At 41.1% G+C, this 17,632-nt stretch overlaps 1 protein-coding gene across 1 annotated transcript; it reads left to right on the plus strand.

The window, feature by feature from the left end:
- Positions 1-3,192: 3,192 nt before the first annotated feature.
- On the plus strand, positions 3,193-17,627 carry LOC308300864 (uncharacterized protein; the record flags this gene model as incomplete). Its single annotated transcript, XM_080744761.1, has 6 exons — positions 3,193-3,412; positions 10,275-10,397; positions 15,327-15,458; positions 15,941-16,084; positions 16,689-16,897; positions 17,559-17,627. 6 exons carry the CDS (start codon positions 3,193-3,195, stop codon positions 17,625-17,627), a joined length of 897 nt encoding a protein of 298 aa, XP_080600887.1.
- Between the last annotated feature and the right edge of the window lie 5 nt (positions 17,628-17,632).

Consider the following 17,632-nt stretch of genomic DNA (forward strand, 5'->3'; position numbering starts at 1 on the left):
TGCGGAGGAGCGGTCACTCACTTACTTGCCTCTACAGTTACAATACGGATAGGGGATTTTGTTGCCTCTATTTTCGGTGCAAGGCAGCACAGCTTTTCGATGCAAAAAATAGTGATTCTCAGGGCAAGGAGTGGCCGATTGCACTCCAGACAAATGCAGATCAGTGGTTCCTTTTATTTCTTTATTTTTAATACATGTATTTATTAATACCTTGAGAATATTGTTTTTAAATAATGTTTTATTTGGCTCTGCTCAGTTTAAAATATGAATTATATTGGTTTGTCCATCTACATTTTGACCAGAGACATGCCGCGTGAACCTCACAGATTTTATAAAAGGACAAAATTACCCTATGATCTGTTGGAGCGCTACCAGAAGACGACACCAGTCTAGTGACATATGAGCCACATCTGTTGATGCTGTAATTCTATCTTTACGTATTGTTTATGATGTGTAAACTATTTGTAAAGAGCTCTACAAAGTGACATTGCAGCCAGATCGATCCACTGCTCTATTACAATTTTACAACCATTAGAGTTTAAGTCAATCTTTTTTTCAAATGTCATGAAACTATATCATCATCATCATCATCATAATTATCGTAATCGACATTGGCATAGCTTGGCTATCATAGTTTTGAGTAGCCTAATTCTAAATACATTAGAAGTTAATGCACTGTAGGCCAACAGTTAATCAAGGTCACCAGCACTTTCGCCTATAACATATTCGCCTACACGCATTTGGTCCTTTCGCCTGGCATTTTCGCCTTGGAGGAGAGTCTTTTCACCTACCTGTCTGAGCCATTTCACCTACCCTCAATTCTGCTGTCAGACTGTCCATCTTTGCAAATTATCTCTTTGTCATTTAAATATTATAATGACTGTGACAGTGGTGTCAAGTGAATCTAACAGTTTACTTGACATTTATTATTTACATCACATTTTATTCCTAAAAAATTGCAAAATAGTTTTTTATGCCTGTTGACAGGCAAGGTTGAGGCTATTTAGGTGTAGCATATCTTATATAGACCTACAGGTATATAGGCTAATAGCCTACATATATATTTTGTATAGCCTAATGTTAAAACAATAGTCCTACAATACTGTTCATTTTTACAATACTGTTCAATACTGCACCAAAGATTGTAGGCCTATAGTATCGGGACATGGATTAATTAATTATTTGGGCGCACCTGATTCCAATAGCTCTGTATTTATGTGATTACTATGGAGTGCATAGGATAGTGTGTAGGTTTGACATGTAACACCACTGTCACAGTCACTATAATATTTAAATGACAAAGAGATAATATGAAAACATGGACAGTCTGACAGCAGAATTGAGGGTAGGCGAAATGGCTCAGACAGGTAGGTGAAAAGACTCTCCTCCACGGCAAAAGTGCCCCGCGAAAAGACCTGGCGAAAATGTTATAGGCGATTATGCCTGACACCTTAATCAATAATCAAATAAATCGATTAGGCTATACATTACAAAATAAAATCAATAATATCTTTTTGTATTTAATATTATTAGATTTTCAAAATGGTGAAAATAGTAGGCCTACATCTAAGCTCTCAGTCACACCACATTATGAGGTTGTAGATTGGCTATTACTTTGAAGAGAGTAATGAAAAACTATGATTTATTTTTATTTTTTATTATTAATCAAAAGGGTTTAACATTGACTAATCATTAAGAAAATAAACAGTAGGCTACTTGCAGTCATAGTAGTCACCTGTACTGAGCCCTTGCATCCCTATTCTGGGGGAAATGTTTGCCAAATAGCAGATCTAGGCCTACAACTTTTACTTCCATGGCTCACCTTCAGTCCTCTGCTTCCCCCTGGCGGACAGAAGAGGAGACAAAAAACGTCTCATCATCAATGATCACTCCAAGATGCAAATGGGATACTGGTCCAAAACAGGCCTATTGGTCCAAAACTGAATCTACTCGTCCGAAACAAATTAGCCTATATTGTTCCGAAGATAATTCTACTGTGGTTCGAAACAAAAAAACTGGTACAAACCACTGGTACAAATAAAGCCATGCACTGTCTAGTGGTCCAAAACAGAACCGTTGTGGGTCCAAAACAAAATCAGAGCTGGCCCAAAAATAAAATGCACTGCTCCAAACCACTACTGGTCCAGAATGAAACCCACTGTGCTGATGCTGATGCTACAAGACCCCCTATCACACTTTCACTTTCTGTTTTACCAATTGCTGCAATGCACCAATTTCCATCATATAGGCTTCACTAGTTTCCTGTGAAGTAGAATCTGGGCATGTTATAGGCCAAGATTTTTCCAAAACTAAAAAAAAGGAAAAAAACAAAAAACAAAACATTTTATTGGGCACCTATAGTCTACAATTTTGAGTTGCAATTAAGGGCTGCATGTAGACAGTCACACAACACTGCTTTACAGACAGTTACTCAAATACAGCACATTGAATTGAATATTTTTGTTGGAAGTCGGAACAATGACGTAATGACACTGGTATGACAAAGTCTAAACAACTTGCCCAGCATCCATTTGAGGGTTATGTTAGCCAAGTCTGTCTGTCTGTCTGTCTGTCTGTCTGTCTGTCTGTCTGTCTGTCTGTCTGTCTGTCTGTCTGTCTGTCTGTCTATCTATCTATCTATCTATCTATCTATCTAGTAAATGAAAACATAGCCTATCCTATACCTCCCCCTGATCTTTCTATTGTAAAAAATACCATATATTATGCATTGTCTATCCTATACCTACTGCACCTTGCTATTGTAAATACATTTTCTCTTTTCGACTGTTTTTCTGATACTGTTACTGTATCTTCTGCATAGTAGGCTACCGTGTTCTATCTGTCTGACATTCAATTTAAACAAGCCATGTGCTTTCTTGGGCGTATGCTTTAAGTTTTAGTTGACCTTGTACCAGCGAACTCTACTGTGTCATGTCATGAAATCTATCCATCTAGCTATCATTTATTAGGTGACAGTTACACACGCCCTCCAGCAGGTGGCGAAAGGCTTTAAGGCAACACATAAAGGCAACGGTGGATCCTTTATCACGCATGCGTGAAACGAAACTATACGTTACCCAGGAACCGGAAGTCGTAGCGTGTTGTTGTTCTTGTGTTGAACAAGAAGGCGGTGGGGAAATGTCTCCTCAAACGTATCAAATAGAGTCTTTACGGCTTTCTATCAATGAATACATGGCGTCGGTGGCAGAGGAGATATTGTGTGTTTTGGACAAACAGCATCTGAAGCTTCATGTCAGAGTGTTTGTGTTGGAGCGCCTCAGTGCGGCCGCAGCGTGGACGTGCAACCTCTTCCAGAGAGAGATGAAGATGCTCGAAATAGAAACTCTGCTGGAGAAACAAAACAAATGGCTGGACATTGATGTCGATACGGACATCCATCCTAACACTGCGGGTTGGTAAACACATGCATGACGTTCAACCAGCTACACAGAGCTACATGTAGCCACTTTAGCTACAGTTGTAGCTACATTTATTAAGCTACATGTAAAGTAAAGCTACAGTAGCTTTACTTTAGTTATAGCTAGTAAGAAACGTGCCTGTTGTTCATGCTAGGCATTAGGCAATTGACACATTTATACTGTATGTGCACTGCAGTAGGTCAGCTCTGTTTATACTACTGCAGTAGGTCTGGATGCCATTCAAAGGGTTTAGTCCTTAGGGTGGTTGCATTCCTTTCTGTAGCGTTCTTTTAACGCACCAGTTCACAAATCTTGCCTAGCAAGGCTTTCCTAAGTTTTGAGTTGTTTACCGTGCTAGGCTTAGGCATAGGCATAGTTTTAGTTTTATTGGGGTTAGAGTTACCCACTAAGCAATTTGGGTGTTAAATCGCGTTCAAATGACGTCTTCGAGCTAACCGGACGTCTGGCTAGATCCGGTCTGTGACGAGTTTAAATTTTAAAGTTTTTTCAACGGCTATACATCAACGTCATTTAAACGCCTTTAGCGGCCCCTAGCGGCCGCCGAAAGTAGTGAAAATGTAGTGAAATTGATGGCAGCCAGCAAGGTTTAAAATCACTATTCCTTCGTTCTGAGCGCCGTCTGCTACTCGAACCACCGCAGCTGAACGTATTTGTAATTATTTCTTACACTGTTATTATTTGACACTGGGAGTCGCCGGGGTTCGAACTCCAGACCTTCTACTTTTGAAACCTGTGCGCTACCCCTAGACCACGGCACAGCTTGTTACTTGTGTGTATTCCAGCAGCTATTAGTAGTTGACATATCCCTCCCGCTGTTCGTTTGAGGTCGGTGCATTTGTTTGACAACACAAACTACTTTATATTGATGCATAGCTATAAAACGATTTTATTTAATCAATCATTATCGTATGGTGGGGGTGGGAGACATGCAGTCTTGTGTGTTTGTGGCTGTTGGTGTCAGAATGAATTATGTAACTCAGAGAAGTAATAGTATGCTGTCATGCAGCGTACCACGGCATTATGCAATTATTTATTACACTTTTAGAATTTTTCAAAGGTATTGACCAGCACGTCTTTTAGACGTGCAATGGCCAGAAACTGCTCAGTGGACGCAATCAACTATTAAGGTAGAACCGGGAGATACTGTTAGCATCCGATAATGAACAACTTGATAAAAATGTATTTAAAAAAAAGATGGTCTAACACACGTTTGCCCTAAACGGTGATCTATCGTTACATGGAAGCGTTCAGATGACGGCTACAACTCAACTAGACTATATAGTGAAATTGGCTCTTAAAATTACTTTAGTCCAATATTTGAAAACCAGGTGTGGATATTAAAGCTGTTTTTTTAATCAACAAGTATGGAATAATGGATTAAATGTAATCAGCTACAATCGGTCTATAGACAGACTGACGATAGACGGTTCAAATGAGGGCTAAACATAACCATTGGGCTAAATGACGGCTAGTGTTTACTGGGTAGGGTTAATGTTAGGTTTAGGCATAGTTCTACTGAGGTTATGGTTAGGGTTAGGTTAGCCGCAAATTGCAACACTAGATTTTTTTATAATCGGATGAATCTAGGGTTGCAATACCTCCCATAGGCAGCCAATGCATCAAAACAGTTTTTTGCTATCTGATTGTATTAAACTACGTCAAACTCACCAATATTGTGGCTCTATGGAAAGCTTGGAATTTACTCTTGCTATCTGCAAAGTGTTTGTTTCAGAAAAATCCACAGTAGACATGTTAGGAGCTACTTTCTATCCAAGAAATTTGGTTCAGGTGATCATTTTTTCGAAGTCCTGGAGTTTGGAAGCGCTCGTGGAAAATCCCTCAACGGTCCTGTGACCACCTGGTTCTAAATGTCACATTATGCAGGAGGCAGCGGGACATGGCGTTATAGAAGACGAGCGCTTCCGAAGTTCAACACTTAGAAAATAAACCATGTCTGCTCGGATTTCTTGACATAAAATAAATCATAACAATTATACGGTGGATTTTTCAGAAACAAACACTTTGCAGATAGCAAGAGTAAATTCCAAGCTTTCCATAGAGCCACAATATTGGTGAATTTGAAGTCGTTTAATACAATCAGATAGCAAACTGTTTTGATGCATTGGATCCCTATGGGAGGTATTGCAACCCTAGATTCACCCGATTATAAAAATCTAGTGTTGCAATTTGCGGCTAGGGTTAGGTTTAGTCATAGCGCCGCACAACACAAAATTAGCTCCTTTCGGAACCCCTCACTCCACTGCTACGCAGCTCCGAGATGGGGTTCCTACTGGCTGTGAGCATTTGACCAAATCGCGGAGGCAACAGTCTGGCCACGCGAGACTACAACGGGGGAAAACACGGGTAAACACAGAGCCGGCTGGTCTTTCGAGCGATATAAAGTCTTCATTTCACCCCAGTGCACCGAGGTTGTTCCACGCTTAAAAAGTAAAACGATTATACTTTCACATAGGCCGGTTACTTTTTGGATAGAGTGTTCAACAAAGGTAAGAAGTGATCGCTAACGGCGGATCGTGGACCCAACAACAGGATTTCGGCAGCCGACCAGTAGGAACCCCATCTCGGAGCTGCGTAGCAGTGGAGTGAGGGGTTCCGAAAGGAGCTAACACAAAATACAGCTCAGCTGTGCCCCAAAAAACACACACTCAATTCAAAGGGCTTTATTGGCATGAGAAAACTTATGTTTACATTGCCAAAGCAGAAGTGTACACAATACAATACAATCAAAACAGAATATGTACAATTGAAGGGAGTAAAACAATTTTCATGTATCGAGGTTACTCAATACAGAGTGCAGGTTACTCAATACAAATATCTTTTCAGTCTCAAGTTCTACTTGTTGAGCAAGTAGAACATACTTGTGTTGTGACGGTGGTACGTAGACAGTGTACAAATATATTCCATCTATCTTCTATCTTTGTCTGGCAATGGGATGGAAATGCTCATTGCTGTTGTTGTGGGATGTAATGGCAACACTTGAGACGGGGCTAACATGTTCTCATTTCCAACTTGGAAGAAATTCCATGGAGATCAGATGATGGAGTTAACAAAGACACGTAAGTTGTAACAGTCTGCATATTTGTCGGCTTAAATCCAAACAAATGCATTGTAATGTTGGATGTGAGCTTGTAGGGGAGCGTTTCGCTGTTACTTTCTACATGTCATCTTTTCGACAACTAACCCTAACCTCCGTGGGGTGAGGCGCTATCCTGTCGACGCTCCGTTGTCAAAATGTTGCGTTGTCGAAAGAGCGAGATTTCCCCAGCTTGTAGACTGCCTATTTTCAAATAGCCAAAGTGGCTCATTGCATGTCATGTGTTGTTACCACACAGTAACTGTTATAGTCCCACACAAGGTGCTTTTGTGTGCACAATCGTTTGACATCTTTATTTAAATAGCAGCATTAAATAAAGCCTACAAGTGACACTTGTATCTGTACCACTATTAATTAAACTAGAAGCTCGGCCGCCCGAACCTGGCCATCTCGGGAACAATGTAAATAGGGAATGAATGCCCTGCCCTTTAATGCAAACCTCATTATATCTGTTGTCATAGGATCCGTTTTGACCATCTGTTTGGCCGTGTGTCCATTTATGCCCATATATGGAGATATCTGTCTGTCTACGTCCATTTCATGCCCATATATGGAGATCTCTGTAGGACCCGTTTTGACCATCTGTTTGCCTGTGTCCATTTATACCCATATATGGAGTTATCTGTCTGTCTGCGTCCATTTTATGCCCGTATATGGAGATCTCTGTAGGACCTGTATTGACCATCTGTTTGCCTGTGTCCATTTATGCTCATATATGGAGATATCTGTATCTGTCTGTCTGCATCCATTTTATGCCCATATATGGAGATCTCTGTATCTGATGTCTGTGTCCGTTTATGCCCATTATGGAGATCTCTGCATCTGTTAGTGCCCCCGACTACCTGCTGCGGCGGGAAACACGCGTGCCGAATTTAAAATAGGGAATGAATGCCCCACCTTTTAATGCAAACCCCATTATACCTGTTGTCATAGGACCCGTTTTGACCATCTGTTTGCCTTTGTCCACTTATACCCATATATGGAGATCTCTGCAGACACAGTACCGGTTCCGGCCCTACCCTTTAATGCAAACCCCATTATACCTGTTGTCATAGGACCCGTTTTGACCATCTGTTTGCCGTTGTCCACTTATGCCCATATATGGAGATCTCTGCAGACACAGTACCGGTTCCGGCCCTACCCTTTAATGCAAACCCCATTATACCTGTTGTCATAGGACCCATTTTGACCATCTGTTTGCCTTTGTCCACTTATGCCCATATATGGAGATCTCTGCAGACACAACAGCACCCCTTACTTTATTTACAGAGCGCCCCGGAGTTCCCTAGCCCCTGGGCTCCTTATTCCCCTTTATTATTTAAGTTTAGCACAATGAGTCAGCGCTTGCTCCGGAACAGCTCGATGTCAGTCATCTCCGCATACGGAGATTCCAAATCTTTCGTGCCGGATCCGAAAAACTGTGTATCGGGTCGGGTCGAGGCCTAGCTAAGAACGTAGGCAAAGGTCTGAGCTGTCTGTGTGCGAAATTTGGAGTCTGTAGCACCAACCATGTGCTGTCAGGGCTCATCCATGCGATTCGGCCCAATTCGGCCTCGGCTTCAATTACTAGTCACGATAACACAATAATAATACTGCAAACTGCTAGAACACTGAGAAAAACACTATGATCACCACAATAAAGTGAACACTGGTTAAAACCACAATGAAGATGGTGTCCGGAGTCAGAGCGATTTTGCAAGGCCCTACAAAGGCAGAGTGCAGTAACTACATACAAGAATTTCACAAAAAAATGGATTTAAAAGTGTTACAGCTGATCAGCCAAATGAGATGAAGGCATAAAATAAATTATGGATAAATATGGGAAAAGTGGATAATCGCAGGTAGACTGGGATTATTTTTAGGGATGAGGCCGAATATTCGGCACCGAAAATTTTCGGCCGAAAATGGCTAAAAATGCATTTTCGGTTTTCGGCCGTATAGTTTTTAAAACCGAATAGTATAGCACCGAATAGTGTGAAGAACAGGGGTCCAGTATAATCTCTCAAAAAGCAGCCGCAGCATCAGTAAACATTCTCTCTCTCTCCCCCCTCCCTCACTCACTCACTCCGTCTCGCATTCACTTCACTTCACTAGTCTGCGCAGCTGCCGGCTAACGAGTGTAGCCTACATTGCGACCTTGCGCTCGTTGTGTAAGCTTAGCTCCGTGCCAGGCAGCGTGCCTCCGTCAAGCTCGTTAAAGTGTTCATTGAGCAGGAGCAGAGCCTCCGCGATTTTGATTGACAAAGATAGCAGTTAGTTGAGTGCTGTTTGTCAATTCTTTGTTGCTACAGAGCATAGCACTAGTCAGTGCTAAGGGCTAACAACAACCATGCATAAGGATGTCGTCTCTGTCACTGGTGTTAGTTGTGTGAAGCTTGTCAGAGTGTTTGTCAGCGAGCGTCTCGGTTTGGCTGCTGAGTTCATGTTCAACCTCTTCCAGAGAGAGATGGAGACACACACACTGTGTGTGTGTGTGTGTGTGTGTGTGTGTGTGTGTGTGTGTGTGTGCGCGCGCGCGCGCGTGCGTGTGTGGTGGGGGGGGGGGGGGGGGGGCGGGGGCTATAGGCACATGGCTAGTAAAAAAGATGTGAGATGTAGGGTCCTGTCTGGACTCTGTAGTTAGATGGATAGATGAGGGACAGACGGTAGGAAGAGTGGGCACTAAGGAGGAGTGGGCACCTTGATATCAAGTTCTAATATTTCTATAACTGCTAAAAAAAAATATACAATCATTTGGGCATAAAGAATAAGTTCAATGATAAATGTAGGGCTGATAATGACATACGTGATATGGCATGTTCAAATCATGTAATCAAAAAGTTAATTTTGAGCCCTGATAATGGTGATTATAATTATTATTATTATAGTTTTGTATGGTTTTGACATAATCACGTTTGCCATAATAAGGTAGCTTTACAACAAATGGTACAAAAATGGTAATAAAAATACATTATGCGCATAATATATATTAATAATATTCGGCTATTCGGTTTTCGGCGGAATGTTTCCACTATTCGGTATTCGGTTTCGGCCAATAATTTTGTATTCGGCACATCCCTAATTATTTTCCAAGACTATGACTTTTTAAATACTAGTGAAAAACTCAGAAAGGGTGTCAGGGAACAAGGGAAATCTTTTTCGGGCAGAAAAGTCACTTGTTTCTGATAAAATTTACATTTCACAGTAATTTCTTTCTTAAATGCATGTATAGGAGTCAGACATTGAAATAGAATGAATAACAAAAGGACTGCTAACAACTGCTTAAGCCCTGCTTGCTTAAAGGAGTAGTTCGTTCACCCCAAAAATTGCCTATTTTCTATCGATTACTCACCCCATTGAGACTTGCGTTTAATAATATATTTTTTGTTTTGTTTTTGACGCGTTCCTAAGCCAATCATTTGATTGTAATAAATGTACCCCCATTGATTCTGGATGGGGACCCAAATGCATTTGGGTCTCCATCCGGAATCAATGTGCTTACAAAGAGTCTACTCAAATGATTGGCTTAGGAATGTGACAAAAACTAAAATATATTATTGAACCCAAGTCTCTATGGGGTGAGTAGTAATCAAGTCATTTGGGGGGTGAACTACTCCTTTAAGCTATGTTGAAACAGCCGATCTGCAGGCTCATTAACTCTCTCATACACACGCTCACATACTCACTCACAAATAGTTGTGCTGATGCTGCATCTTCTCTCCTTCTGTCTGTGTGTAAAGAGGAGAGGAGCCCCAGCCGGGTCCAGGAGGAACCACAACCTGATGAGATGGTTGTGAGATTGGAACCTGAAGAGGTGTCAACATTTACATTCCATAGGAAGACCAGATGTAACACTCTATCAGGTAAAATAATGATCTCTTTGTTAGTACTAATCTAACAAAACTAAGAGTCTAAAAGCCCATAGAGGCTGTTAACATCACACAGGGATTCCCTCAGAACAATTCACCCTTTGTCAAGTCCCGCCCATTGTCCTGCCCCTCTCCACACCCATTGGTTGTTCTTGGTGGAACATTCAGTGGGACATTCCATCCACTACCATTTTAATTCAGTTGCTTCATATTGTTATTCTGTGTGCTCAATTCTAATTTCAAACTCTAATTTTAAATGTTTTTATTTCTCCAAAAAATATGTTTTAGCCAGAGCAGTATAATCAGAGAGTGGTGTCACCGCGGGGTCAGAAACAGCGCTGGTCACGTGGTTCATTGTCACTTTACACCTCATAGACTTCAATGCATTTTGTAAACTTCCGGTTGGCCGTTTATCACTATACGCCAATAGATGTGTGCGTAGAAGACCTGGCCCCATGAAGTGAACGGGAGTGACGCAACTCTCCATTCTAGGGCTCTGGTTTTAGCTAATTCAACATAAAAAAGGCGGAACCAGGGCGGGACAAGGCAGATAGAGCCTGCTGGTTGGTCAGTCAGGGACCAACCAGGAGGCTAACAAAAGGTGAATTCACTCTTTGTCAAGTCCCGTCCCCTGTCGCTCTGTTACTAGGTGGGACAAAAAGGTCTTCCCTTTATCCCTCCATAGCCTCATATTGCTATTTAATGTTACAAAAAGAAAGAAATCAACATGATATTAATAAAAAAGGAACATCTCGGGTACATTGCAAAACAGGGTTTTCCCCGAAAATACATGTTTTAATTATTTTAACCAATATAGTGGCTCCCCCTAGTGGTAAAACAAAAGTACAATTCCTATGTTAATTTGTGCTGTGCGGTTTTGTAAAGAGTGTGAATGGGTTTGGATCGATGCAGCACTTTTATTGTAACTAAGTAAACTATGTTAATTTGTGCTGTGCGGTTTTGTAAAGAGTGTGAATGGGTTTGGATCGATGCAGCACTTTTATTGTAACTAAGTAAATTTACTTAAGTACATTTGAGTTATTTGTACTTTGTACTTTACTTGAATAATAATAATAATTTCCAATACTTACATCTACTCTCCACTACAACTCGGTTCCAAATATTGTACTTAAGTCTTTTACTCCACTACAATTTCAAAACTTAGTTACATTGTCATTATTGCAAAACATACATTAACCACTTCAGCCTTGTAGACTAGACATGTTGACAAGATCAGCTATTTTCAAAAGATCGTTATACATTTGAAAACTTTAAAAGGGACATTCTGCACAATGAGTACTTTTACTTTTGGTACTGTCTTTACCAATACTTTTGTTATTTTTACATTTATTTTTTTACATTATTTACATTTTGAATACCGGATTTCTAGGCTAGGCCCTACTTATAACAGAGACTACATTGCAGTATTGTTACTTTTACTTAAGTAAAGAATGTAGCCTAAGTACTTTTTCCACCACTGGAGCACGCTTATTCTCGCGTGCATGCACGCACAGCTTTGACCGAAACAGGCATAGAAATGAACAATATTTCCCACCACTAATACTCATGGAATTCTCTCTATGTAGCGGGAGTCGCTTTTACAATTGCCCCAACAACATCGTCTAACCATTTTAACTCATTTGCTGCCAAGCCCGTAAATCCCGAAAAAATCCCATTGTACCTCCCTGCCAAGCCCGTAAATCCCGTAAATAAAAAAAAAATAAAAATAAAAAAAAACATTTTTTATTTTTTTATTTTTTTATTTTGACCCCAAAAAATGTTGTAGGCATGATAGCAATCGCGAAATCGCATGTTTAACCCCCATAGCAACCCCATCTTTCAAGCATGGCAGCCATCTTTGTTTACATTTTAGGAAAACATAATGGCTGTTATCTCATGAATGCCTGAACGGATTTCCATTCGGATTTTTTTGTTTGAAAGCTGTGAGCAATGTGGACACACGTGGTGCATGATCTAGGCATGGGTGTGCATGATCCGTGCACTATGAATTACATGGAAGTCTATGGAGACTTATGGCAGGTGGGAAGGTATTGTTAAATGGCAGCATATGAGTTAAGATCATAAATATGGCTGCGGACAGCAGTGGTGGACAAGGTTTGTTGTGGTAGTCCGGCTAGGACAGTAGGATTTCTGCCAGTTAAAAAAATAAAACGCAACGTGTGTATTGTGTTCCGACGTGTTCCTTTTTACCATGACAAAGTAAAACAAAACAACAAATGAATTAAATATCGATTCAAGTTAAATGAAAATATACGCTCAATCCATTGCTTTGGATGAGGGATAAGCTGTGTTGTCCCACTGGACAACCCCGCCCCTTTTGCCAACAGAAATTATTTTTTCTGGTTGGCCAGTCATAGTCCGAGCGTTTCAGGCAAAAATCGTGCACTTTATGAAAGAAGCATGACATGTGGCACACAGTTAGAACATGCCATATGGAACATTTTTGTCTATAGGGGCATCGCAGATTTGTCTTGGGAAACTTGTGGAGGCCAATCAAAGTTGCTCTCATAGACTTTACTATAGAGTAAAATAATACAAAAATGAAATATGCTTTAAGTAGCATGTGAGGGGTCAAACTAGACCTGCCAACCCGTACGCATTTTGCGTACTAAGCACGCATTTTAAGGCTCTGTACGCAGGTACGATATTTCCCCTCATTGCTACGCAATTTCGGGGAATGGGCGCGGCCCGCGGCGTGGGCATTCTGCAGCAGCAAACGAGGCAAAGATTTTTGCAACCTGCCGTGTAGTTCCTCCCAGGCACCACTTGAAAGGTGTGTGAATGGGGCGCATGGCGCTGGGGAGCACTAGAACAGAAGATATGCTCGTTTTTTTCGGCAGAAGAAGAATTGAACCGGATGCCATGCGTTTGTTTTGGTTTTCAGCGCGGTGCAGCATGTACACTTACGCTACAGTACTCATCATAGAGTTATAATAAGAAGCTACTCATCTCATCTCATAGCTATCGCCGCCCGGTTTGTACAACGGCGATATTAATACGATTAATTTATAAAGAAGATAAACGGAGAATGGCCGTGTTGTGCGATTCATCGGTGTCGCCCCTACAATGCTGCCGTGCAACGAGTAGTCTGACTAACAGGTAATATATTAAGATAACACTCAGCTAAGGTGAATTCACATGTCAGCAGCCACGATGGTGAGAATGAAATGGTTGTTATGGTGTTGTCGCTCCTCTCCGCGACGCGGTTAGGGTTTTAATCAAGTGAATCAATAATATTATACTATTAAACTGCGGTCGCCCCCGCGACAGCTTGTTGTGTATGAAGCCTGTGTTATACTTCGTCATACGACGGTGTTGCACGTGAGCGAAGTCGGGAAATGTCAAAACTTGTGACCAGGTACAATGAACTGTAGCATACATTGACCATGATTAGGCTTTAGAGTAAAGATCCAAACGAATGAAAATAAAATACTGGGCTCCCTGTTCCACTATCTCTAAATGAGTATGAATGGAGGAATTAGGGGGACTATGTGTATTGTCAAAAACATTAAAGGTGAACAAGTTATTTATCACCTGTGAATATATGAAGACATTAATGGTTTGTTAACAATGAGTAGCCTGTATCCTCTATGAATGAATATACAGACTAGACGGTATTTGATCTATACACAATGTAGGCCTATATATCAATTAATGAATGCACTAGAAACCTACATGAGTTGAATACTTTCAACTTCATGCAAATCATGCACAGAAAGGTGGTTTTATTTAGGCTGCTCAATTAACAATGTTTAACAAAGACACAGGTAAATATTTAAAGGTAAATAGCCTACCTGACAATGTAAAGCTATTTTGCTATTTGAATAACATGATTATGTTGATGTATGTTCATTCATTAAGTCACTGGTGAGACTGTTTTGCTAGTCTATTGTTAACTAACTCTGAGCAAGTGCAGTTAGTATATTTTATTAAAGATTTGTCAACAATATTGCCAAAGCAACATTACTGTATTGCCTGGTAATACTAGCCTACTTTTTCTCCAGACCAAATGGCATTTTTATTTAAAAGGTTGTTCTAACATCTTGCCTCCTCCTATTAGTGTAAGTCAAGACATGCAATGTGCTACATTTCTGGTGTGAAATTTTGTTAACATAACTGTAAAGATCCCACCCAAAAAGGTGCATGGAACCCCCCAAAATATACGCTGTTTTGTGCGGGAAAACAACAAAAATTCGGCGCCGCGCCCGCTGTGCGGGCGCTGCGGGCGCCGCGCGGGCACTTCGTGCCCGCGCATGAGTACTCAAAAAAATTTCCCAGGGTTGGCAGGTCTGTAGGTGTTTTTCGGGATTCTGAATACAATGCAAGCATTTTATTTGCACGAAAAACATTCCTTTCCGAGAAACGGCGGCCACAAAACTTTGAAAAGTGATGACTCATCACTAAACCATAGTTTTATGGGGTCTGTTTTTAGCTCAAGGAATGTTTTTCCTGCAAAACAAATGTTTGCATTGGATTCAGAATCCCGAAAAACACCTAGTTTGACCCCTCACATACTACTTAAAGCATATATATTTTTTAAATTATTTTACTCTATAGTAAAGTCTATGAGTGCCCAAGTTTAATTGGCACCCACAAGTTTCACAAGACAAATCTGCGATGCCCCTATAGCCAAAAATGTTCCATATGGCATGTTCTAACTGTGTGCCAAATTTCATGCTTCTTTCATAAAGTGCACGATTCCATCAAAATACTGCCCGAAACGCCTGGACTATCAGGGACCAATCAGAAGGCTGACAAAGGGTGAATTATTTTTCAGTGTACTGCAGTGCTGAGACTGAATTGCTCAACAGCCTATCTACAAGCTCAGTGACTATCATACACACTCTCACACAAATAATTGTGCTGATGCTGCATCTTCTCTCCTTCTGTCTGTGTGTAAAGAGGAGAGGAGCCCCAGTCTAGTCCAGGAGGAACCACAACCTGAAGAGATGGTTGTGAAATATGAAGACGAAGAGGAGGCTGTATCAACATTTACATTACTACATAGGAAGACCAGATGTGACACTCTACCCGGTAAAATAATAATCTCTTTGTTAATACTAATCTAACAAGACTTGAAGGAATCTAAAAGCCCATAGAGGCTGTTAACGTCACGCAGGGATTCCCTCAGAACAATTCTTTCTCAGCGTACTGCAATGCAGAGACTGAATTGGGCAGACACAGGAACGACTAGTTATAGAAAAACACTACCACGCCATGGCGGAAGTGGGTGCACTCCAAAATAAGATAACGCAAGCCAAAGGCTCAGTTGTTCAATCTTTATTTGGGGCTAACACAGCCTTCCAAAAATAAGGATTCATTGTATGAAAATTCAAAGGCAGGAGTTGGCTTCCAATTGTTTTACATGCGAGAGTTGCTGGTTAGTCTCACTCATTTCCAACCAAAGAGGATATCTACACACCATTGGCAGCTGACGAGTTTGAATTTTCTTTTCTGTTTGTAACTACAGCTACTGCATGATAACTAAACATTCTTTTTACTGGTGATTTCCACAGAGCACCACAGGGACAGGTCTACAGTATCTAGAGAGATGGCCTCCAAAAGACATTCAGCGTTGTCAGAGGAACAGCAAGAGATGGGCGAGAGACGTACACTGTTTGATGTAATGTTTCAACCTGCACTAAAGTTGTACAGAATAGGTATGTACTGTTTTATTTACTGTGTTTTTAAACCTGTAGTAACGTTGTAAAGGATAGGTAAATACATCTGCTTTAAGTAGCATGTGAGGGGTCGAACTCGTTTTTTTCCTCCATTTTTCTGAATCCATTGGAAGCATTTGTTTTGCAGAAAAAAAGAAGAAAAAAAAAACGTTCCTTGGGCTGTAAACGTACCCACACAACTATGGTTTAGTGATGAGTCATCATTTTTCACAGTTTGGGGGGCTGTATTTAGCCCAAGGTATGTTTTTCATGCAAAACAAATACTTGCAATGGATTCAGAACCATGAAAAAAAAACCTAGCTTGACTCCTCACATTCTACTTAAAACAGATGTATTTTTTGTATTATTATTATTTTTTCTTCCTGTATAGTAAAGTTAATGGGATTTTGCAAATGGAATCATGGAGTTTCTGATTTGTTATACTCTGAAGTTTCCAAAATGTATAGTTTTCCTGAAACCCAGGAAATTTTATCGAAATTACACAAGTGACTGCACTATGTGCATGTGTGCTCAAGCTTTTCATAAAACAGAAGACACTGCATGAAAGGATGTAAAGTTCAAAACTTTTAATTTATTTTCCTAGACTTACTGCAGGAGAGGAGGTCTAGCCTGGTCCAGGAGGTACCGCAACCTCCACAGATTGAAGAGGAACAGGAGGAGCTACTTCAAAAACCAGAGGAGGCTTGTGGGTCAACACAAACATCACAAGCAGTGATAAGTGATGATGATGATGCCGATGATTATGATGATGCTGCCGATGATGATGATGGGGAAAACAGAGAGACAGAGCCTGTAACCCAGTGCATGAAAACACAAGCTGATGTAGAGGACTGTGGAACATCACAAGCAAGAGACACGCCAAACGTGACACACACAACAAGCGAGACACACGACGGCAGTGACCTGAGAATCGAACCGGCTGCAAAATGTGCCTCCGTGTCCATTCATGCGTTAGGCAGGAAAGAAGACGGATCTAGGAAGTACGACAAAAAGCAGTTCTGTCTTTTTTGTGGACTGGGTGTCGCAAAGGTCGCAAGGCATTTGGCGAGTGCTCACAGCAAGGAGCCCGAGGTAGCAAAGATGCTCAGTTTTCCAAAGGCTTCAAAACAAAGGCGAGTGCATTTAGAAGAACTCCGAAACAAAGGTAACTTTGCACATAATGCGAAGGTTTTGGAAACGGGTGCAGGGACACTGGTCGTACGCAAGCGGTCAAAACTAGCTTCCAGTGTGGAAGATTACACGCAGTGTGTCCACTGCCAAGCATTATTCATAAAAGCTTCACTGTGGAAACACCTGAAGAGATGCAAATTTAACAGTGACAATCCCAAACCAGGACCAAACGTGACAGACACGCACACAAGCGAGACAAACGACAGCAGTGACTTGGTAACTGAACCTGCTCCCCTAGACTCACCAGCTAAAATTGTCAGTGGCATTCGCACACGTGCAAAAGGTGCCTCCGTACAGCAGGAGCCACTTCAAAAACCAGAGGAGGCTTGTGAGTCAACACAGGCATTACTAGCAGTG

Source organism: Nannobrachium achirus (genome assembly GCF_963921795.1).
Source record: "Nannobrachium achirus genome assembly, chromosome: 16".
In the NCBI taxonomy this organism is placed as follows: domain Eukaryota; kingdom Metazoa; phylum Chordata; class Actinopteri; order Myctophiformes; family Myctophidae; genus Nannobrachium; species Nannobrachium achirus.